Genomic DNA, 23,667 nt, shown 5'->3' on the forward strand with positions numbered 1-23,667 from the left:
CCGTTTTTTTTGTTTATGTTTAGTTTTTCTGTTTTTTCCTATTGTTTGTTAAACGTTCATTTCCTTTGAAAAATTAGTTATCAGCTCACTGTAAAAAAATGGAAGCATTTTGTTTACATTTATCATGATATTTTGGAAAAATTGCTCGTTTATTCTTAAAATTATTCATCATGTGTTGGAAAAAATGTTCCTAAAAAACATCAAGTATTTTGAAAAAAATGTTCACGTGTGTTTTCAAAAAGAACTCAAAATGCAACAACAAAATAAAATAAGCATAAAAAATATAATAAAATATGATGATGATAATAATAATAATAATAATAACAACAACAACAACAACAACAACAACGACAACCACCACCACCACCACAAGAACAACAACAAAAACATGCAGTTGTAGTCGTGGCGACATTGTGTCTAGTGAAAAGATATGCAACTGCCCCCCTCCTGACAAAACATCATTGAGTTGCAGTCGCGTTGAAGACATGCATGCAATTGCAGTCGGAGGAGACACTTGCAGTTGCGTGCCTAGTGGCAGACATGCAACTACCCCCTCCCCAACAAAAAAAACACCAGGGAGTTGCAGTCGCGTTGAAGACATGCAATTGCAGTCGGAGGAGACACTTGCAGTTGCGTGCCTAGTGACAGACATGCAACTACCCCCTCCCCGACAAAAAAACCATAAAGTTGCAGTCATGTTGAAGACATGCAATTGCACTCGAGGGCAACACTTGCAGTTGCGTGCCTAGTAGCAGACATGCAACTACCCCCTCCCCGACAAAACACCACAAAGTTGTAGTCACGTTGAAGACATGCAATTGCACTCGAGGGCAACACTTGCAGTTGCGTGCCTAGTGGCAGACATGCAACTACCCCCTCCCCGACAAAAAAAACACCAGGGAGTTGCTGTCGCGTTGAAGACATGCAATTGCAGTCGAGGGCAACACTTGCAGTTGTGTTTGTAGTACAAAACATGCAATTGCCCCCCCCCCCACACACACACACAAAAACACTAAGTTGTAATCGTGTTGAAGACAATGCAGTTGCAGTCGGAAGCGACACTTTCAATTGCGTGCCTAGTGACATACATGCAACTTTCCCCTCCGACAAAAACACTGGTAAGTTGCAACTGAGCTGAAGACATGCACTTGCAGTCAGCGCGACACTTATAGTTGATCGGCAAGAAAATACTTTTAAAAAGGAAAAAAAAGAAAGGTAAGTTGCACGCGGATGACATACATATACAATAGCGTGTGGCTGATGCGCATGCAACTCCGTATGATCGATGGATGTGACCGATGACAATACTCTTGAAAAGAAAAGAAAAGGTTGCATACCGATAGTTGACATGTAATTACGCACAAAAACAAAATATGTGGTAATATTTATTAAAAAACAAAAACTAATAGAAAAACAGAAAAAGAAATGGGAAAAGGAAAAACGGGAGCAAAGCAGGTAAACAATCCAGAGCGAAAGCAACAGGAAGCAACGACAAAAAAAGCAAAAAACAATGAAAAAGGCCCGGCTGAACACCCGCCCAACACAAAAGCAACACACACGCACGCTACAAAAAGGCCCAACAAAACAAGGAAACGGGCTGGTCGCCTTATACAGGCTGAAACAAAGACAAACACACCTGGCGTGAATCTTAAAGCGAATAAAACATCCAACGGCTAACTCGTCGACTGAGACTTCGCGAAGTCTTAGTCGACTGAGTTTTAGCAGCTCCGATATAGGAAGGTCATACATTGGCACTTGCAGTACACTTGTTTAGCCAGGCAACGAAGGAAATTTAACGGGGAGATGAAACAAAAAGTTACATAAGAGCAACTCCAATGGGACGCGACCAATTTCGTTCGTTTGGGTCATTCGGACACAAAAGTTGGCCCAACGGGGTGACCCAAACGGACGCGGCTTCCGCATGTTGTCCATTTTCTGTCCGTCCCGACCTAAACTGGGCGCAAAAATGGGCCACAATTGGGTCCGCGGCGAACAAAACTGGGCGCTCCTGTCATCCGCTCCTCCCATCTCGTGTCCGGCTTGGACCCACCGGGCAGCGACCCGCTCTTCCTCACCAACCGCCGCGTAGCACATCCTCCACAACCGCAGCGACGAAGCCGCCGGTGCAGGCCGCCATGGCGCTCACCGGCGAGGCCAGCGGAGGAGCGGAGGCGGGCGGAGGCCGCATCGGCAGTAGCTGCTGCTACTTTGTTGGAGGAGTGAAGCCCGGAGGAGGAGGAGCACGGCGCGCGGCGGGCCGATGGCGGAGTAGTAACTGCTGCCGCTCGACGTGTAGGCCGCGGAGGAGGAGGAGCGCGGCGCGCGGCGGGCCGGTGGTGGAGGCCGCTGCGGCGGGCAGAGGAGCGCGGCGGTGGAGGAGCGGAGGCGGGCGGAGGCGGCAGAGAAGCGCGGCAGGCGGAGGAGCGCGGCGGGGGAGGAGCGGAGGCGGGCGGCGGCTGCGGCTGCGGCGGATGGAGGAGCGGAGGCGTGCGGAGGCCGCGACAGCGGGCGGAGGAGCGCGGCAGGCGGAGGAGCGGAGGCCGCGGCGACGGCTGCGGCGAGCGGAGGAGCGGAGGTGGGTGGAGGCAGCAGCGGCTGCGGCGGCGGAGGAGGAGCACGGCGGGCGGCGGGCCGGTGGCTGCGCCCGTGGAGGAGCACGCGGCTGGCCGGTGGTAGCGGCTGCGGAGGAGTGTTTGTCCGCTTTTTGTTCTTGAGCGTTGGGTTTATCTAGACGTCGTGCGTGTCCGCCTCAGGTCCGCTAGGCGGACGGAGGACCCAAACGGACAAAATGCGGACAAAATCCGTATCCGTTTGGGTCCCTGCGTTGGAGTTGCTCTAATGTACTAAATATCGATGATGTGGCTGTTTTACACACGGGACCTACTTGATGTAGATGGGCCGCATGATGAGAGAATAGAGAGATGTGGGGAGCAATTTCTTAAGAATGATAGATTTGACGACTTCCTTCACGCCAACTCTTACTATCAATTTTTATCTTTTCTTTACCTCTTTATCATTACCTAATAATAATAAAGGGAGGATGCTTTCATAGTTCTTCATCCGTCACCTCTTAATATCCATTAGTTTCATATTAATCATAAAGATTGACGGCTGAGATTAAAAATTAGATCTACACACATGTAACAGAAAATTGAATGATGCACCAGCGAGGTCGAGCATGGAGGACTCCTCGCTCATGCGGCAAGGAGATGGCGAGGCTGAGTGCATTGAAGCATGTTGGGTCCCCGATGCGGCAAGGAATTTTTCTGCTCTCTCCCTCTCTCTCTATATGCACCTTCTCCGCCCCTCTCTCAGTACAATGAAAGGAACGTGGGAGGTGGGCATCGACCGCGACATAAGTCAAGCACAACAGATAGTGCTCGCAGCAACTGGCCAGAAGAGGCATGCGGCAGCCAGCCAGATGAGGCGTGCGACAGACTAATGGTGTGTTTGGTTGCTTTCGCTGCCAGGCCTGACTCAGCGGGGGAAAACGAGCCAGGCTGAGCAGGGCCTGGATAAGAAAAACAGGGTCAAAAATATAGATGACCAGTTGATTGGTTGCCTGCATTTGAGGGTCTTGTCATCGAGATGTAATTTTCACTCGGCGTTTGGTTGCATACATGCATATGATTAGGAGTTAACAACAAAGCTTAACACCCACCAGGTTTGGCATCTCATTTCCTCAAACACGTTGAGCGCGCCGGAGGTTCCTCTACCCATCATGTCCACCGCCAGCTCCGGCCGACCATGGGCGCACTCGGCACCTGGACTCCTTCACGCACGGTACCGTGCCCGGCTCGCGGCCGTGGACGCGCCCAGCTCCGGCGGCAGCCGCTCCAGGTCCCGGCTGAGAGCTCGCACGACTTGAGCAAGCCACACGCCTAGCCTTAGCTAGCTAGCTTACCCCACAGTCCGCACCCAAAGCACCGCACCAACTATGGCGATTGCGAGCAGCAGCGGCGGCATCGCACCAACTAGCAGCTGGAGAGCATCGTGTTGTCCTCCGTGCAGGCGGCACTCCAGCGCAAGGTGGCACTCACCGTCGGCCTCGTCCGCATCTTCTTCCACGACTGCTTTCCTCAGGGTTGTGACGCGTCCGTGTACCTCAAAGGCAGCGGCGCAAAGCCCGCCATTGGGCCCAACACCACGGCCGGAGCTGGCTGACGGACTCCGGGAGGCAGCCTCCATTCCCGACGGCCTCGGGTGCTGCAGCTGGTCGAGGAGATCCAGCCGCGGGCGCTGCTCCTCGCCGCGCGTGACCCGCGACACCATGCTCCAGCCGCGGGCGCTACACTCGACCAGCCGCGGGCGCTGCTCCTCGCCGCGCATGACCCGCGACGCCATCGTGCTCTCCGGCAGGCCCAACTACACCGTCCGGGCCGCCCGCTTCCTCAAGGTCGCGCCCGGCGGCTTGCTCGCCGACGAGGCCGTCGGGAACGGAGGCTGCCTCCCGAAGTCCGTCATCCGGGCCTACGGAATTCGGCTGCGCGAGGGCCGTGGACTCCCTGCTCCCGATGGGCGGCGCGGCGGCGTTCATGGCGCCGGAGGTCACGCGCGGCGAGGAGCAGGGGTCGGCGTCCAACGTGTGGGCTCTCGGCTGCACCAGTCGTCACCGTCGCCGCGGGCGCCGACGGACGGGATCAATGCACACTGGAGTGGAGGGAGAGAGACGGGATTGAGGATTAAGGAGAGAGAGGGGGGATTAACTCGAGACACACGTCTCCAGAGAGCCACCCACGTGCGCCTCGAAGCATCACTCGGGCCTGGCTCTCGGGAAACAACCGATTCGGCCGTTCCCAATGGGTTAGGCCCAGGGGTGCTTTTAAGAACCGTGCTATGTGGGCTGAACAGTGTATGCGAATAACCAAACAACCAAGGTTCAAAAAAATGCTGCACCGCGCGGGGCTGGTTGGCTTCGATGCAGGCAACCAAACTCGCCCTAAGGCTCGCATCGCGGTGGCAGCCAGTGCATGCATCAATGACAACTAGGGCACGTCGTGACGAGGCCAGCTAGGATGTACATGTACGTGGGTGGAGCGGACTAGCTCGTGCGTGGCTGGGCTGCATTGTTTTAGGCGAGGCAGCCAGCTGGGCCGGCGTGTTGTGGGTGGATCATGTTGGCTGCGTGTTGTGCGTGTGTGTGTGATGTCGTCCGCCTGATGTGCTTGAGTGTTGCTGCGAGAGGATGCCCAGCCGACCGGCGTGCGTGGTGTGCAGCTGCCGGCAGGTTGTGCGTGCATGTTGGCTGCCAGGGTGCTACGAATGCGTGTGGCTGGCCGGCGTGTTGTTTGCCTTCTATTTGAAACCTCGTGGAATCAAGTTTTCAGAATAGGCCATGAGTTTAACATCATCGTTTTGTTTCCTTTTAAAACTGCGCACCATGTGTTTGAGGTAATGTCGGATAAAAGCAACTATGGTAGGGTCATGTCTTTTGATCAGATTATGGAGATTCACGATTGATATAGGAATAGAACAATATATATAGAATAGTATATATATCACCAAGAAGAAAGAATACTTGTGTGTAGTTTTATTTCCTTCTAAAAAGCTACTATTTTGTTAATCTTATTGCTACAGTGGTTCTTATATATTACGGCAGTGTATTATGAGTTTTCTCTCCAGTTTATCTTTCATTAGGGGAATTTGTACACATGTTTGGTTGCATATTCAAAATGGATGAATCTAATGCAGCAACACCCCTATTAAACCAGATTGACTATTGTATTGCTATTTGCCGATATCACTCATGATATATTTTATAGAACTAAACAAAGAACATATGAGCTGTAAAATCAAGCTTTTTTTTCTTTTACAATTTTGCAACACATGGGGCCATAAGCTAGAGACATGGAAGGATTTTTTTTTTCTTCCATTGGAACGCACATGCATGTTTTAGCGACAAAATCTTCATTTATTGACTGTGTATAATATTACGTCTTATATGCAAAAGCTGGAACAGATCTTCCAGATTAGAGTTGTCGGGGGGCAATGAACAATGGATTATGGATGCCTCCTCAATGAAAGTATGGTACTTCGCTTTTCCCCCTTTTGTTGGTTTTACAAGTGACTGTGTAGATTTGTTTAGTTAATGTTATGTTAAAACTTGATGATATTTCTAGGAGTTGAACCAAGTTATCCCATGATACTTCATCTGAAGAAGTCAATGATTTGATGATGAGTGGTTTTTATCAATCGCAAACATTTGAGTATCTATGGTGTTTTAAGCTAGTTGCTCCATCAACGGTGGTGGTGAACTTAGAATTGGGAGGTCGAGGAAGAAAAAGAGTGAATTAGCATTCTTCCCGGAAGATAAAGAGATTGACTTAGTTGTACGAAAGCCAAGTACCTTTATTCTTGTGCATGAATTTGACTACATAATTTGAGAAGCTAGGGACATCTTTGAATTTTATAAGCTAGATTTTAAGCACCCTCCAGTAGAAGAGATCCTTCATGATAAAGGCACCATACGTAGGTTGGAATCTTATGATTATTTTGCTTATGATGAGAATATTAGAAAGAGAGTCTGTATGCCCAACTAATTAAAACCTTATACATCAATACTTGTGATAAATTTGAATGGATTACTAAAGGTATTGATGAGGGCTTTAATGAAGAGTGGTTTGAAAGCATGGCTAGGGATTCTATTGATGATGATATACATGTCTAATATGAGGATCTTTATGGTGATGATTCGGAATTTGAAGTTGTGAATGTTAAAATTACCGAACAAAGTCCTTCTATTTATTTAAGTTCTCCTATAGGAAATTAGAACATGAAGATAGAGAATTAATGAGAAAGATTATGGATGAAGAAATAAAAACAGATTTGGGAATGAAGGATGACAACACTTGAAACAATGTCTTATGTCTAGCTAGGGGCATAAACCAATAGCGCTTGTTGGGAGGCAACCCAATAGTTATCTTTATTTTTTTCTTTTTATTTCCTTTTTAGGAGTGTTGACACAATTATGCTACTGTTATGGTTGTGTTTTTATGTATTAATTAGTGTTCGTGCCAAGTAAAACCTTTGGGATGATTTGGTTGATAGTTGATTTGATTCCGTGTCCATGCTAATTTTTGGAGTAGAGGAAAACATCCACACATAAATGAACGGATGATCATGGCAAATTTAGCTTTGTAAGCATTTTTCAGTAGCATGGCAATCCTAAGTACGTATACCATGGTAAAATTAGCACTTTACTTAAGTTGTTCAAAAACATGGAAAACTTCTTTAATTCTTAAGATGTTCAAACACATGACATCTTAAGATGTTCAAAAACATGGCAAACTTGCCATGGCAACTTAAGATGTTCAAAAACATTTCCAACTTAAGATTTTCAAAAACATGGCAAACTTGCCATGGAAAACTTAATATGTTCAAAAGCATGGCACACTTCTTTAATTAAGTTATTCAAAAACATGCCAAACTTCTTTAATTTAGATGTTCAAAAACATGGCAAACTTGCCATGACAACTTAAGATGTTCAAAAACATGACATCTTAAGATGTTAAAAAACATGGCAAACTTGCCATGGAAAAGTTAATATGTTCAAAAACATGGCAAACTTTTTTAATTAAGTTATTCAGAAACATGGCAAACTTCTTTAATTAAGTTGTTCAAAAACATGGCAAACTTCTTTAATTAATATGTTCAAAAACATGGCAAACTTGCCATGTCAACTTAGGATGTTCAAAATCATGACATCTTAATATGTTGAAAAACATGGCAAAGTTGCCATGGCAACTTAAGATGTTCAAAAACATTTGCAACTTAAGATTTTCAAAATACATGGCAAACTTGCCATGGAAAACTTAATAGGTTCAAAAACATGGCAAACTTCTTTAATTAAGTTATTCAAAAACATGGCAAACTTTCTTTAGTTTAGATGTTCAAATAAATGGCAAACAGGCCATGGCAACTTAAGATGTTAAAAAACATGACATCTTAAGATGTTAGAAAACATGTCAAACTTGACATGGCATTTTAAGATGTTAAAAAACATGACATATTGATGTTCAAGACATGGCAAACTTGCCATGGCAACCTAAATCAGTAATTTTATAAATGTATCTTTTACCATTGCAATTTCAATTGGACCCCTATGGCAAATTTTAATTTCACACCATGGCAATTTTTAATTAAGACCCCATGGCAAATTTACATGTGCATTTTTGTCATGTCAATTTTTGTTCATAGTTTTGTGTTGATTTACACACTCGGCAGTTTTCTCATACAAAGCATGCCAATTTTAATTGGAATATGATGTTGGCAAAATTATATTATGGCCTATGGCAAATTTATTTTTATTACCATGGCATTTTTATTGTTTGAACTATGGCAAATTCATACTTCATAATACGACAAACAAATTGTACAAGTGTGAACCCTTATTAGCTAAGTTTCCCATGATATATAGAACATTTTCCATCAAAGGTTGACACGGCCAATGGCAAAAACTTTTAAATCTACCTGTTTTCTCATTTAATAACATATTGTGAAACTTTTCCAGTGCATGTTGTTTTCTCTGTTTTTTACCATGACAAATTTATTTTTATATTCTACGACAAATTCATCGAGTATGCCATGAATTGTTTTTTAATTGTGTCATGACATTTTTTTCCCTGTTTTTTTACTTTTCGTTTGTTGCATGCAAGTAATTTATGTGTTTGAAAGATGCCAAAGTTTAAGTAATTTTGATCTGTTGATATGGCATTTCTCAGAAATCTTTTTGTACCATCCTATATGTCCATTTTTAATGTGTTTTTTTCACAATATGAAGGCAAATTTTGCACACTCATATGTCACCAAGTGTGTTTGAACATCATGGCAACCTCATGATTTTTTTTTGTAATATAACTTCTTTTCATAAATATAGTATCTAAATATATGGTATTTGTTCACTAGAGCATCGCAACTTTTTGTCGCGTACTATGGATTTTATAGATCATTCTTTTTTTTTGCGGGGAGATTTTATAGATCATTCAAGGATAGTTTTCTTGGTCCAGTGCATTTTTAGGCCTATTTTGTTTCTCTCTATTTTTTTGGAGAGGCAGTACCAGTTTTTGGGCCTGCAGAAAATGCAATTCTTTGTTTTTTTATTCTTAATTCATTGCCATTTTTGGGCTGGTCCGTTCGATCCATTGGGCTGGCCCGATGAAGGCGAGTGGGAGAGGTAACGAAATCGTTCGTTCGGTCCTCTCTCCTGGATTTAATAAAACGTCCAATCTAATTCCTCCCCTCCCTAAATGTTAGGGTATTAACGAGGTCCAAAATTGAAGGTGTGACTGGTCGGCCAATGGTGCATTTTCACGGTCCTTGCTTGCCCCCGTTGAGAGTCTTCTCGTGCCTCACGTCTCTGCCCCTCTCCCTCTCTCTCTCCGGTGGTTCTGCCGTCCGGCGTGAGGATGGGTTAGGTGGTTGGCCTCCTGTTCATAGTAGTTTTAGGTTTAGTAGTACTGTGAGACTTGCCTCCGTGGCATTTGGCTTTATGCCGTTTTGGATCTCTCCATCGACGCGTCCGGGCAGCGTCTGGTGGTCTCCGGCTGCCTCCCAGGCTTGTCGTCCATGGTGGACGGAGGCAGTTGGGAGTGGATCTGGCACGAGCTCTCTTCCCCTAATAAGCCCGAGGTCTTCTTAGATATCGAGGATTGCCCTCTGCAGCAGCTTGCTCTTTCAGGTCACTTGGGTCGTGGATGAGGAGCAGGGGTGTTGCAGATACATGAAGCTTGCAGGTCGTGTTCGAGCATATCAGCAGCTGATTCCATGGTGGAGCGACGACGCCCTTGGTTGGCTGCCGGTCTCCGCTGGCTCGCTGCTTCTTCTGGCTGAATGGCGGCCGAATCCATTCCTCCCGGCGTGTGTGCCTTATGGAAGGCAGATTTAGCTGCGGTTCAGAGGCCGTGGTGTGCAGCTGATGCAGCCATGGCGATTTCGTCACGCCAAGTGGTTCGTCCCCGGCGGCGGCGAGGTTCAATCCGGGCGGTGGCTGCTAGGGACCCGATCGCGTTTCTTGCTTTCAGTTTGGGGTCCTCCATGTAAAAGTCAGGGGCTTAGTTGCAATTTCCTGTTTCATTTGGATCCTGATGTAAAATGTGCTTTGATGCTTATCTAATGAAAGACTGGGTCCTTCGGGACCCTTCTGCTGTTCAAAAAAAAAAGGTGTGACTGGTCACTTGGACGTATGCATGGCTTTATATGCACTAAAGTTCACACGTTCGCCAATCCCTCATTTTACACATGCATTCTTATTCAAATCCGGAACTTTTCTTCCATGTGTTTGTATAGAATCCCACAGGCCAAAGGAGACTAAAAAACTGGAAAAGGGATGGTTTTCAAAATCCAACATAAGACATCTCCAACAGTGACCCGCAAATTTCCTCCTACATCCGCCCGTGGAAAGGGGGCCCAGTCCACAGACACGGATACCGAAGGCCGCCATCCAACCATAGTCGCATACATTGCAAACACTTTTTCAACAAATCGGATGAAATTTATGCAAACATGGGCGGATTTCATATAAACATGACATATTTAATACAAGACGGACAAAAATGGTTACATTTTGGACATGTTTTTAACTAAAAGGATAAAACTATGTGCACGTACGGGCGCGCGGAGCTCCACTCCGGCGACATGGATATACTACACTAGTCTATGATCGGCCACGGAGGATCACTTTGTCTTCCTCATGGACTACGGGAGCCCCGGATGTATATTCTTCCCTCGTATCTTTACTATGTCCGGTTGCACCGCTCATCGAGGTGACAAAGAGGGTGCTTCATCCGGAAGGGAAGGGGGTCCGCTTTCGTGGAGCCCAGGATGGCCTGACAATGGTCTGAGATCAAGAAGAAACCGGACATGTCACCGGTTGTACAAGCCGGCGATGGCCATTTTGGAATCCAAGCAGCGGCGGCCTAACATATTCTTCTTTCCCTCGATGTTGCCAAGATGGACGCGACATCCACCAACTCGTCGATCTCCGTGCAACCGACATCTTTCTCTGTTGGCAAGGCGTGGTTACGTTGACGGCGGATGGCGCGGTCGCAGGCATAGGATGCGCAGTACGACGCGATGTCATCCACGGCGCGACGATGCCTTTGCCATCGTGTCGTCCTGGAGCAACTCGCTGCTCCTCCACGAGCTGGCTTGGAGCGGCGAAGTGCTGAACCACGCGCCAGCTTGGGGCTGCAACTTCCTCCGTCGGGCCAGGTGATGAACCCCAGCCGACTTTTATGCCAGAGCACTGCTCTTCCTGCTCGTGTGGAGCCATAAAAGGGTGAAGAAAATGGTGAAAGGAGGAGATGGGGAGCAAACTTGGTGGTGCGATTCTTGCGCAACGTTTGGCCTCGTTTAAATAGAGGACAGACAGGAGGAGCTTGCCTGGCGTTGCGTTTAATGTCGGCCCGCTCGTGAACGGGCATGTGGCCGGGTTAGGTTCCTCGGCTTCCACGCGGGTTTAATGGAGGCGTTTGAATGCGACGAGAAGGCTTGCTCAGCCGAGCGTGCAGCAGGCGGCGCCTTCGGCCGACTCACCGCTTCAATGGCAGATGCAGCGAAACGTTGCGTCCACCTTGAGCCGTCTTCAATATGGAGCGGGCTTTTTACAGTGGCATGAATACGGGCAGCTAGCGCTAGGCGGGAACGCGTGCGGGCGAGGAAAAAGAGGTTTGGGTGGACCAGGGCGGTCAGAAGCCGGCACGAGAGCGACCGGGACTCCCGCAAAGCCTCCTAATTTGTCTTAATTTTGCGGGAGAAAGTACGTGCGGACCACGTTGAATGGACCGCATTAGATGGCTTTCCATATGATGTTTGGACAACGTGATCCGAACCCATGCGGGAGGTTTGCGGGTCGGCGACGACCACACACACCCCCATTCGTGTAGTACCTCCCATCCGGAACCACCTTGACACGCGTTGCACCAGGGACACGTTAGGTGCTCCCGAGACCACACTACCACTACACTCCCTGACGCACAGGATAGCTGGAATGATTCTCCACAGAGCCACACACCACGCGAGACGTGACGACGGCTACGTGAGCCTCACTCCGCCGGATCACTCTCCGGTCTCCAGTATCCAGCTAGTAAAAAAGCGCAAAACAACACGGCCCGGAAAGGGAGCGGCCACACCGTAGACGGTAGACGGTAGACGGGACGTGTGGGCGAGGCCGTCCAGCCGAGCCAGAGGCCACCCGCACCGTCCGTTCCCGCGCCGCGCCCACACCCCACACCCCACACCCGCGCTCGGCCGTGCTTCACATGGCGGGCAGAGCAGAGGAGGCCAAACCCAAGCCGCCGTTCTTCTCCACCACCTGATTCATCTCGCCCGCGCCCATAAAACCGACGCCCTGCGCTACAACAACCTCCAACAACCAGTGTCAGCAACAACAGTCCCCACCGCCCACAAGACCCTCAACTGAATTCACACCACGCCGGTGCCGTAGTCTCAACCCAGCTGCTCGTGCCGGTGCCAGCGGCAGCGAGAACGAGGAGCGATGCTGGTCAGGAGCGCGTCCACGCCGGTGCTCGGCACGCTGCACGCGGCATCCGGGACCGGCGGCCACTCCCCGGCCGTCCACTTCGCCGAGTCCTCGCCCACGGTCGCCTACCACCCGCCGGCCATCTCCTGCAGCCTGTCCGCCGGCGGTGGCGGCGGCTCGGGCTCGGACCACGACCGCTCCCGCGGCGGCGGCCTGCGCCGCGCGTGCTCGGACGGCAACCTCGCCGCGCTGGGCGGCCCCGCGGACGACGACCACCACCACCTGCCGCCGCGCTCCAGGCCGGCGCTCGAGACGATCCAGTCGTTCACGGCGCGCGACGGGGCCAGGGACGAGGAGGAGGAGGAGGACGACGACGCTGACCAAGAGACGAGCTTTGGGCAGTTCGGCTTCGGCAGCACGTACGCGCAGGAGCACCCGCTGTTCCTGGCCAGGGGCCTCGGGATCGACCGGCTGGGCTCGGGCCTGCTGAGCGCCGACTGCGGGGGCGGCATCGACGGCGGCGCCGGGGGCAGCTACCTGGCGGCCTCCGGCGGCGGGGGAGGGGACCGCTCCGGCATCGAGATCCACTACAAGAGGCTCATCGGCGAGGACCCCTGCAACGGCCTCTTCCTCAGGAACTACGCGCAGTTCCTCAACCAGGTACGTACAGTACCACCCTCGCCGCTCTGCTCCGGCGCCGCCATTGCCGCCGCGGCCGGCGACTGCAGTTCAGAACTCAGATCCGGAGATGAATGTTCTAACAAAGGCGCCGGCCGACGCGATGATCGGAATGTTGCAGGTGAAAGGGGATCGGCGGAGGGCGGAGGAGTACTACTCCCGCGCGATCCTGGCGGACCCCGACGACGGCGAGCTGCTGTCGGAGTACGCGAGGCTGGTGTGGGAGGTGCACGGCGACGAGGAGCGCGCGTCCAGCTACTTCGACCGGGCGGCCAGGGCCGACCCGCACAACAGCCACGTCCTCGCCGCGCAGGCCGCCTTCCTGTGGGACACGGACGACGGCGCCGGGCCCGAGGACGACGATGCCATGAGCTACACCGGGTTCCCGGCCGCTCACCCGTCCATGGCTTCCGCCACGAGCTGAAAGAAAGGAACCTCGCCGCCGTGCCGTCCCTCTCTGAAGCTGACGTTGATCGGAGCTCGTGTGGTTGCTTGCTTCAGACCTTCAGTAGCAGATTCCCACATTGTCCTTGTAGGCGGTCAGCGTGACTTGCATCGGAGTCTCCGCCTTGTACTTCTGTGTCCTGGCGTTGAAATCCTTGCAGAAGGCCATCAGATTGAGCCTGTAGAAACCCAGAGCTGGCCCGACAGGCGGTGCGGGGCGCGCAGCTCCAGCAGGAACTAGGAGGCGGATTGTCGCTAGAATAGGCTTCCGTGTTGCCACATCTTTAAGTGTTGCCATGTTGCTCTCCTTTAGCAGATCTGCAGTGAAAACCGGCATCAATCAATATGACAGGTTTACTAGGAACTACTTATCTCAAGTTATCAGTACCTAGTGGGATATAATAAGTAACTGAAATGAATATCCACTCAAAAGAGTAATTTAAGTGAAGAACAAACAAAGATTTCTGAAACAAAATGTTCTTATCAAAACAAAAGGTTTCTGAAGTAAACTCAAAGTGTTCTTAGTCCGCCTTCTTAGAAACTTGTCACTTGAAAAAGGTGTACAATTTCCTAAAAAGGTGTACAATATCCATGCAATTTGTTGCAAAAATGTTCCCACATAATAAACTTTTCCTAAAGAGACTGTTTTAGTAAAGGGGGTTTCTTCAGCAAAAGCATGTGTCCAAGTCACAAAATGTAGTCTCCTCAGTTACTTCCCTCCAATCATTACCCTGAACTAAAACACCATTTAATAAACATAGCATAAGGCTACGATAGGCTAAATAACCATAATTGTATGTCTAAGTTACAAATTCAGACTTCGTCAGTTACTTGCCTCCAATCACTGCACTGAACTGAAAACACCATGTAACAGATATACTATAAGGGCAAGATATGTTAAATACCCACTAATTGTATGCCCTTTAGCACAGCCATAGGAACATAGCACAACACCTCCCACTTGGGAAAATTCAAACTACTAAGAACTTCCTAAAAATAGGCATGCCACAGCCGTTAATGTCTGAACTGTAACAAAGCAGGTACAGGAAAAAGTTCTTCCAAGCAATGTAATGCTTCAACCATGTTTCAGTATCTAAATAAACAAGATTCTACAATGAGCAAAGAAGCAGGTACAGAACTGTAACAAACCTCGTGATGCAATGGTATCTAAATAAACAAGATTCTACATTCACATTAAACACCAACTATCTGCAGGTCATTTTCCTGTAAATTGAGAAAAACGAGAAGGCTCCGGCTCTTCACCCCAAATGAGCAAAGAAACTGTTTTTGGAGGAGTTTAGTTAACAAAGGCATGCATCTAAGTGACAAATTCGGACTTCATATGTTACACACCACCAATCGTTAGTTCATTACTCTTGAACTGAAACGACACGTTGCAAACATACATTAGGCAAAGATATGCCTAATACAAAATAATTGCATGTCCTTTAGCACTGCCATAAGCATATAAAACAACACCTCCCGCCTAGAAAATACTACCAACTATAATGAGAAACTTCCTGAAAGTGGCATGGCACGGCAGTCAATTAACAGTCTGGAACTACACTAGCATCTGCTGATAGCCCAGGCAACGAAGCAAGTACACAGGACAAGGTTCTTCCTAGCAATGTAATGCTTGCTTGGAGCCAGTTTGAACCGAACCTCTTGGTGTGGTGGCATCTAAATAAACAAGATTTCTAGATTCACATTGAACACTAGCTAGCTATCTGCAGGCTGTTCTCAGGGATAAAAAAAAGGGTCATGGCTGAAACAGCCTATCATTTTATTTTAACCCAAAATTCTCACTGAAGCTACTACTAATAGACAGGTCAAATAATTTCTTGGCATGATCATGGACATTCTCTAACACTGAAGATGTAGCAGGGCACGGAAAACTTCACAAAGAATTTCAAGTCTGCCGCCAAGAAGGAGCACTCTCTGCAGCAGGAGTTCCAGCACGGCGTTCCTTCAGATCTAAACACGCAAATCTATTCAGACGCCATGGATGGATACACGCCAATGACATGAAGGGGATACCAAAATGGCGGCATTCTTCGCGGCCGCGGGCGATGGGCCAGAGTTTCTCTCGGGACGAGAACCTGAGTTCCGATCCCGTTGTGACGGAGCAACACTAACCTGCGTGTACGTCGTCCGGTCGCCCGCCGCCGTAGTTGCCGCCGGCCAGCCAGCCGCCTGCCGCACGGGGAGCAAAGCACGGACGAAGGTTGGAGAATGACTGCGGCTGGGCCAAAACCCTAAATCGGCCTTCTGTCGTCACATTATGCAGACCCAACAAGGGGAAGGAGGGCCGGGATGGGCTGGGAGTGTACAACAAGGGGAAGCTAGCCCACCAGAGCAGAGTGGGCCGGCCTGGCATAGACGACACTCATACACATGCACACACATTCATCCCTATGACTTGCATGCACGCACGCACACCTTACCATATAAGCAGCTCGTCTTGAGATTGACGAAGTCGCCACATACGCCTTCGTAGTCGCGGAAACTTAAACCCTAATGGGCTAGGGATAGCAGCTGTCCTTCTAACCATCCAATCACAGATTGGTTCACATTTTTGAAAACATTTCAACACCCCTTATTAGATGGTAATCAAAGTAGCGTCACTTACTAGCACAGGTGTGATGGCGGGCTCATCAAAAAGCACTAGGGGTGAAAATCTAGCAATTCTAACCAATTCATTTACTACAAAATTTTCTTCTCTATGGCAGTGCTCCTACCGAACTTGAGAAAAATCTTGATCCATGTGATAACAATTGTCAAATATTGCTGACACCACCCCCGAGAAAAAATGAGTTCTATATGGAAGTCGAAACCATGATACTTCGCGAGAGATTGTACAGTCTTGTGCATAAAGTTATCAACTTTTTTCATAATGTTCTCAACTTTTTACGACACCCTATAGGGGTCATATAATGACAGTATGACACTATGCCAAGTTTCATAATTTTCGGACCTCATTTGCATAGTTTCTTAAATCCCAAAGCATTTTGCTTATTTTAATGGCTAAAAATTCATTTAATGCGCTAAAAATAGCAAGCCAACCCAAAAGTGTGACCTGACTATATTTATGCAGTAAATACAACCCCACAATAAAATAGAATACAAAATATAGCTCAAACAAACTAACACCATATGATTTGCAAAAAGTCCAAAAAGAAACATTAGTGGCGGGGAACTAAGAGTACACGACATTGCTAATATTTTTCACTGTTGGGGGTTTTTTGTCGGCCCGCCACTGGTTGCTAATACCTCTTTGACACTTGACCAAAAACGCAGGCGGCCAACCCAAACCCTTATTTCCACAGATCCCCTTCTCCTTTTCCTAGTGAAGAGCCTGCTGGCTTGGTCATCTCGTCGACACCTACGTCCAGCGCCGCCCCAGCCCCGTCCCTCTCATCTTCCTCGTATTCCCCTTTTCTTCTCCTAGCTAGCTATTCTGCGTTGCGCCGGATGTGGGCGGGGCCGGGTTTGCGCCACCGTCGGATGTGTATGTGTGTGTGTGTGTGGGGGGGGGGGGGGGGGGCATCGGGGCAGGGCGCCACCGTATGTGGTTGGGGGTCCGCGTCACCAGCTGTGGGTAGGGTTTCACACCACCGGATGAGGGTGGGCTTCGCGCTGCCGGCACGTGGGGTGCACCTGGAGACTTTTGCTTGATAGGTGTTTGTGATAATGATTGTATAGAGGCAAAGACTTATAATTATGTTGTTCTTAATACATGTGAATGGGTTTTTTGATAATGTCTATAGGGGTAAAATGATTCATGTGCGTAACATGATGGTGTGCCAAATCTGTAAATTTGACAATGCAAACAACTTGTTATCTGGATTGTCATCCGGGCTCCACTTGAAGGAGGGATTCAAAGAATCAATAGTAATAATCTTTAACTTTAGCATACAATTGTAAACATATCTGTATTTCTTTTATTGTCTTTACATTAATTATTTACTGCAATTTTTCTATATTGTTGCATAGTGTATCCCATGCAACGTAAGGATGGAGTTCGATGATGCAAGATGTGGCACTGTGCTCTTCGAGGATGACGAGGAGCATTCATTCAAAGTTGAAGTGCACAAAGAACAAGAAAGGGACCTCGTATGCGATGATGGATGGGAGAAGTACATTACAGGATGAACTCATCAGAGGAGAGTATATATGTTTTTAGTTGAAGGAAGCGGTCCCCGGGTTAAGGATTTTTATATCAGCAGCCCTACTGAGGGTGATCCATTTGATTCTCCCAATTTCTCTCCAAGAATGAAGAAGCTTACAGAGAATGAGACCAGCAATCTCGGGGAGATCCTACCACCCACCGAGAACTTCCTGGGGGTGCCCTTTGTGCACCATTTGACTAAGACAAACATCGTCACACACATCATGGTATGATTTTAGTATTCTGTTCTTTTTTCTCTAACACTGTGGATATATCTAATTGCTATTTTTTTTGCTTTTAATCCAAAGGGGGTCTTAAAAATTACATCTTCTTTGAAGGTGATTTCCGCTCTGAACATCCCGTTGTATGCCTTGGAGTAGGGCCCGTCACAACTGTTAGTACAAGACAGACAAAGAGGGGCGCATATCCTTCAATGAGTCCGGCTGTGAGGAGTTTCTCACATGAAAGAGACTGAGGGTTAGCATACCTGTGTCAATCACACTACGAAACAATGGCCACAAGACTTGCAGATGATGGTTGTCTTTGACCTAATTTAGAAACAGGCAGCAGGACAGGAATAAGGCAATGAAGTGGTTGCTAGTTTCTTAAGATGAATGATACATTGTTATTTTTGTTTGCATTCTAGTGGAACAAAAATAGAGCATAGATGACTGCTTTGAAAATGGATAAAGATTGGTTCAACTATGTTAATAATTATTTGAGTATTTCACTCTTTACAAGTCATGTGTACAAACACTGCCACGACAACAATATTTTTTGGCCTGGATGCGCTACCAGTGGTGCTTTGGTCTGCTCGCAATTGCTACTATCACCTAGCAGCGGCGGACGCCCTTCTCACCATTGATGACCTATTAGCATCGGTGTGGGGTCAATGGTGGACGCCCTCCACAACAAAGCCCACTATTGTTGAGTGCGGGCTTTTGGTGGCCGCGCTACAGGCAGGCCGGTATCCTGTGCGTCTGCTTGGGCCTGGGGATTCGGAACCCGTCAATTCGTGGCAGTGTTGTGGCAGGCCTAGTGAAGAGAATACAGTCCGTGATACGCCTATCTGCCGCACAGGCGTATTCTGTTCCACCCATTTCTTTTACCTGTTCGCACGCCTAGAAAAGACGACGTGTCCTGCACCAGAAAGGCTGGCCCATGTCCGTGACCTTATCCCTAACTCGTGAACAAGCCGTCGCTGCACACCTGCTCTGCCCCTCCGTCTCTCTCTCTCTCTCTCTCAAATCCGACGGCGGCACTGGTTTCTCTCCGGCGAGCATCTCCCTGGCCCCTTGTCAGATTCCAAGTTAACTGACGAAGTGTAAGTTCAGATATCGCTTCAGTCATATGGGAGATCCAACGGCTAGCGCGATCTTGCCTGATCCAACGGCTCTGACAGACCCTGTAGCTTTCTACCCGTGGCTGCTCCTTTACTGTTTACTGTAACTGTCGGTGCTGTAACTTTCAGTTGTAAGTGACTATATAAACCCACGCCCAGCCGCGTGCGGAGTAATGAAAAATCATATCAGAAATACCTAGCTACTTTCCCTTCTGTTCTTAGTTTTAGTAGTTATAGTAGATAAATTCCCCACTGATCGAGGGTACTCCACATCGGGAGTCAGTTCGAGCTGTAGATCCATGTTGGGATCTGACAATTGGTATCAGTAGCCATCGATCCTCGGCGGCGTCGGGCGGCGGTGATCTGGTTCGTGGAGGCGTAGGCGGCGGTAGACAAATTCGGGCGCAGATCTATAGCTTGAGATGCGGTTGCTGGGCTCAATGTTACAGCAGTAAAATCCCGTGATCCAGGCAGGTTCGTGCGCCAAGGGAGGCGCATCAACGGGCAGCGGCAGCGGGCTGTGACAAGGAAGGGTTCCGGACCTGTTCCGTGGTAAAATTCCGGACCTTTCTTGCAGTTCGATGGCGAAATCGAAGACCCAAGAAGAGAAGGCGGACGCTCAAGAGGTGGCCGCCATGAAGCTCAATCTGGATCAAGTCGGGGCAAGGACAGAGGAAATCAGTAGCAAGGTGGATGGGATGCAAGAGCAAGTCACTGCCCTGAATGAAACCATGAAAAGAATGGAATCATTGCTGAAGGAAAATCGGACACCTAGCACTCCACCAAGAACCGGTGAAGGAGGAAGGGAAACAGAAGCAGGACAGAAACCCCAAACCCAACCCAACCCAGATCAGGCAGAAACGGTGTTGTGGCACACAGAGCCACCACACTGGAGAAGACGACCAGATCAAACAAGGGATGCTGTCAGGTATGAGCCCCTGGAGTCACTACAGGAGTTGCAGGCACATATGGAGGAAGCGCCTGAATACTGGGAGCGGGAGACATCACAATGGGAGCAACCTCAGGCTTACCACATGCCACAGATGCCTCACGCGCCACCAAATGCATACCAGGAGCAGTACCCCCCTTGGACTATGAACCAACAATCCCAATACCCCCATAACCCACCCTTTTTCCCACAACACCCACCCCAAATACCCAGCAATTACCCAAACCATTTCTACACAACATCCCTATACCCTGCAACCCAAGGACAACCACAGTATCCATATCAGCAACACAACCAACCACATAACTACCCACCTTGTAATCAGCCACCACCTCCTTATACACACCCTCAACCTCCACCACATCATACCCCGCCCCAACCTTGTTATCCCCCACCACCCCAGCAACCACAATTCCAACAACAAGTGCATGCTCCATATCGGCAGCCACAATTCCAACAACAAGTGCCTGCCCCATATCAACAGCCACAACACCACCAGCAGATACCTGCTCAAAATGCATACAACCAGAGAGGAGGGGGGTTTCCCAACAGAGAGGACAGGCCTCTCGGATTCGATAAAGAGGCCCAATTCTATAAATCAATTGCTAAAGCACCAAAAATGGATTTTCCAAGATTTGATGGCTCAAACCCCCATGAGTGGTTGAGGCTCACCGAAAAATATTTCTCCATGGTGTTCATACCTGAAAATGCAAAGTTTGACTATGCCCAAATGTACGTCATAGGAAAAGCTGACACCTGGCTCAGAAATTCAGGTATCCTGCAATCCAATCCCACCTGGGACTCCTTTTGCAAAGCCCTGTGCAAAAGGTTCTCAACCACCAGTTCATATGAGGCAGTAGCAAACTTCAACTCAATCAGACAAGGCTCTAGCTCTGTCACAGAATACACTGACAGATTCGAAGAGAAAATGGCTTGTTATAAAAAAGAAAATCCTGACGTCAATGAGCAATACTATGTCAAGTGTTACATCAATGGACTAAGGTAAGAAATCAAGCATTATCTGAAGCCATTCAAGCCAGCCACACTATATGATGCAGTGGAGACTGCTAGAGATATGGAGTTGGGAGCTAATGTAGCACAAGGGAAAAGATATCAAACCTCTGGGTTTTCCCAGAGAAGCACAACAAATAATACTTACCTGTCCAAGCCCAGATTGCCAGAAAATGTGCCTAACAAACTACCAGATAAAACTGGGACTAGACCAGAGGCTAGATATAAAGAACCGGGACAGTGCAGATATTGTGGACAAAGATGGTTCCTGGGACATAAATGTGCCCAATATAAAACATTGAACTTACTGGCAGCGGAGGAAGAAGTACAAACTGACTGGGAAGAGCAATTGCAGAACACAGACAACCCCAATGACACTGAGCAACCAGCCACTTCTCCTACTGAGGAAGAACAACTTATGCTCATTTCCATGCAAGCTATCAAAGGAAAAAGCATAGCGGCCACATTCACCTTATGGGTCAATATTGGTGGAAAAAGAGCCTTGGCCCTAGTAGACTCTGGGAGCACCAACACCTTTATTGACATGTCGTTCGCAACCAAAACAAACTGCACCATAACAAAGAACAATTTACAACCAGTACACATAGCTGGAGGAGGAAAATTGCAAACTGGAGCCCACATACCTGCTGCTTGTTACAACATCCAAAACCATCAGTTCGCCAATGATTTCAAACTCCTCCCTCTCAAGGGATATGATATCATCCTAGGATGTGATTGGTTGTTGGAGCACAGCTCGATATCTCTGGACTTCGGTGAAAGATTAATGACCATCAACTAGAAGAGGCAAAAGTCTGTCACACTCCAAGACAACACATTTGCAAAAGGAATTCCACCAATTACAGTGTCCAAGTTGATGTCCATTCAATCCAAGATCACAGAAGGATACCTTCTATTTCCTATGTCTAAAACAGCTGACACTGACACTGTGGTTCACCCTGAAATACAACAAGTGTTGGAAGAATTTCAGGATGTATTTGAGACACCTACAAGGTTGCCACCAGAGAGGGAATTTGACCATGCAATCCCCCTAAAGCAAGGTTCTGAACCCCCTAATCTTAGACCCTACAGAGTGCCCCACCAGCAAAAAGAAGAGATGGAGCAGCAAATTAAGAAATTGCTGGAGGCTTCCATAATCCGACCTAGTGATAGCCCGTATGCAGCGCCAGCACTGCTTGTTAAAAAGAAAGATGGCACCTGGAGGTTATGCACTGATTTTAGAAAATTAAATGACCAGACCACCAAGAATAAATTTCCAATACCCATTATTGAAGACTTGCTAGATGAGCTGCATGGGGCCAGTTTTTTCACAAAGTTGGATCTGAGATCTGGATATTACCAAATAAGGATGAGGAATGAAGATATCCATAAAACTGCTTTCACTACTTACCTGGGCCATTTTGAGTACTTGGTTATGCCTTTTGGCTTAACAAATGCACCAGCAACCTTTCAGGCACTCATGAATTTCATTTTCAAAAGGCACATCAGGAAATTTATCTTGGTATTCTTTGATGATATATTAGTCTACAGCAAAACTCTCAAAGAGCATATCCAACACCTCAGAGAAACACTTCAAATTCTCAGAGAGCAGCAACTTTATGCTAAGATGAGCAAGTGTGTATTTGCTGCCCCCCAGGTGGAATACTTGGGCCATATAATATCTTCAGAAGGAGTTGCCACAGACCCAAATAAAATTCTCACTGTCAAGACCTGGCCCTTGCCAAAAACCATCACACAGCTGAGGAGTTTTTTGGGAATGGTGGTTATTACAGAAGGTTTGTGCCCAACTTTGGTCTCATATGTAGGCCATTACATGATATGCTAAAAAAGAACTCTTTCAACTGGACCGAAGAGCAAACAACAGCATTTAACATGCTTAAACACAAACTGACTTCTGGACCAGTCTTGGCACTTCCTAATTTCAAAGACAAGTTTGTCTTAGAAACCGATGCAAGTGGGCAGGGAATAGGAGCAGTGCTAATGCAAAGTGGTAGACCACTTGCATATTTCAGCAAAACTCTGGGAGTTAAAGCCGCTGCTATGTCTACTTATGAGAAGGAAGCTCTAGCAATTCTGGAGGCCTTAAAGAAGTGGAGACACTACTTCCATGGCATGGAATTAATTATCAAGACTGATCAGAAAAGCCTCAAGTTCATTACTGAGCAGAAAGTTTCCGAGGGACTCCAGCACAAACTATTACTCAAACTCTTGGAATTTAACTATTCCATAGAATACAAGAAAGGGAGAGAAAACAAAGTTGCGGATGCCCTGAGTAGTAAGGATAATTCACTCATGGCAATTACAACTTTCACCCCCCTTTGGATTGAGGCGGTGGAAAAGAGCTATGAGCAAGATGACCATTGCAAACAACTCCTGCAACAACTCACTATTGCACCTGATCCAAATTCCGAATACACCTTATCAGGAGGAATATTGAGATACAAAGGGAGAATTTATATTGGCAAAGAGGATCATGTCAGGCAGCAAATTATCAATTCATTCCACACATCTGCTATAGGTGGTCACTCTGGTATGGTGGCTAACTATCAGAGGATAAAAAGGATATTCTACTGGCCTGG

At 47.8% G+C, this 23,667-nt stretch overlaps 1 protein-coding gene across 1 annotated transcript; it reads left to right on the forward strand.

Moving 5' to 3' along the window:
* The first annotated feature begins 12,185 nt into the window (after positions 1 to 12,185).
* On the forward strand, positions 12,186 to 13,964 carry LOC123093742 (nuclear receptor coactivator 2). Its single transcript, XM_044515773.1, has 2 exons — positions 12,186 to 13,138; positions 13,278 to 13,964. Exons 1-2 carry the CDS (start codon positions 12,494 to 12,496, stop codon positions 13,578 to 13,580), a joined length of 948 nt encoding a protein of 315 aa, XP_044371708.1. The 5' UTR covers positions 12,186 to 12,493; the 3' UTR covers positions 13,581 to 13,964.
* The last annotated feature ends 9,703 nt before the right edge of the window (positions 13,965 to 23,667 follow it).

The sequence above is a fragment of the Triticum aestivum genome, chromosome 4B, assembly GCF_018294505.1.
Source record: "Triticum aestivum cultivar Chinese Spring chromosome 4B, IWGSC CS RefSeq v2.1, whole genome shotgun sequence".
In the NCBI taxonomy this organism is placed as follows: Eukaryota; Viridiplantae; Streptophyta; class Magnoliopsida; order Poales; family Poaceae; genus Triticum; species Triticum aestivum.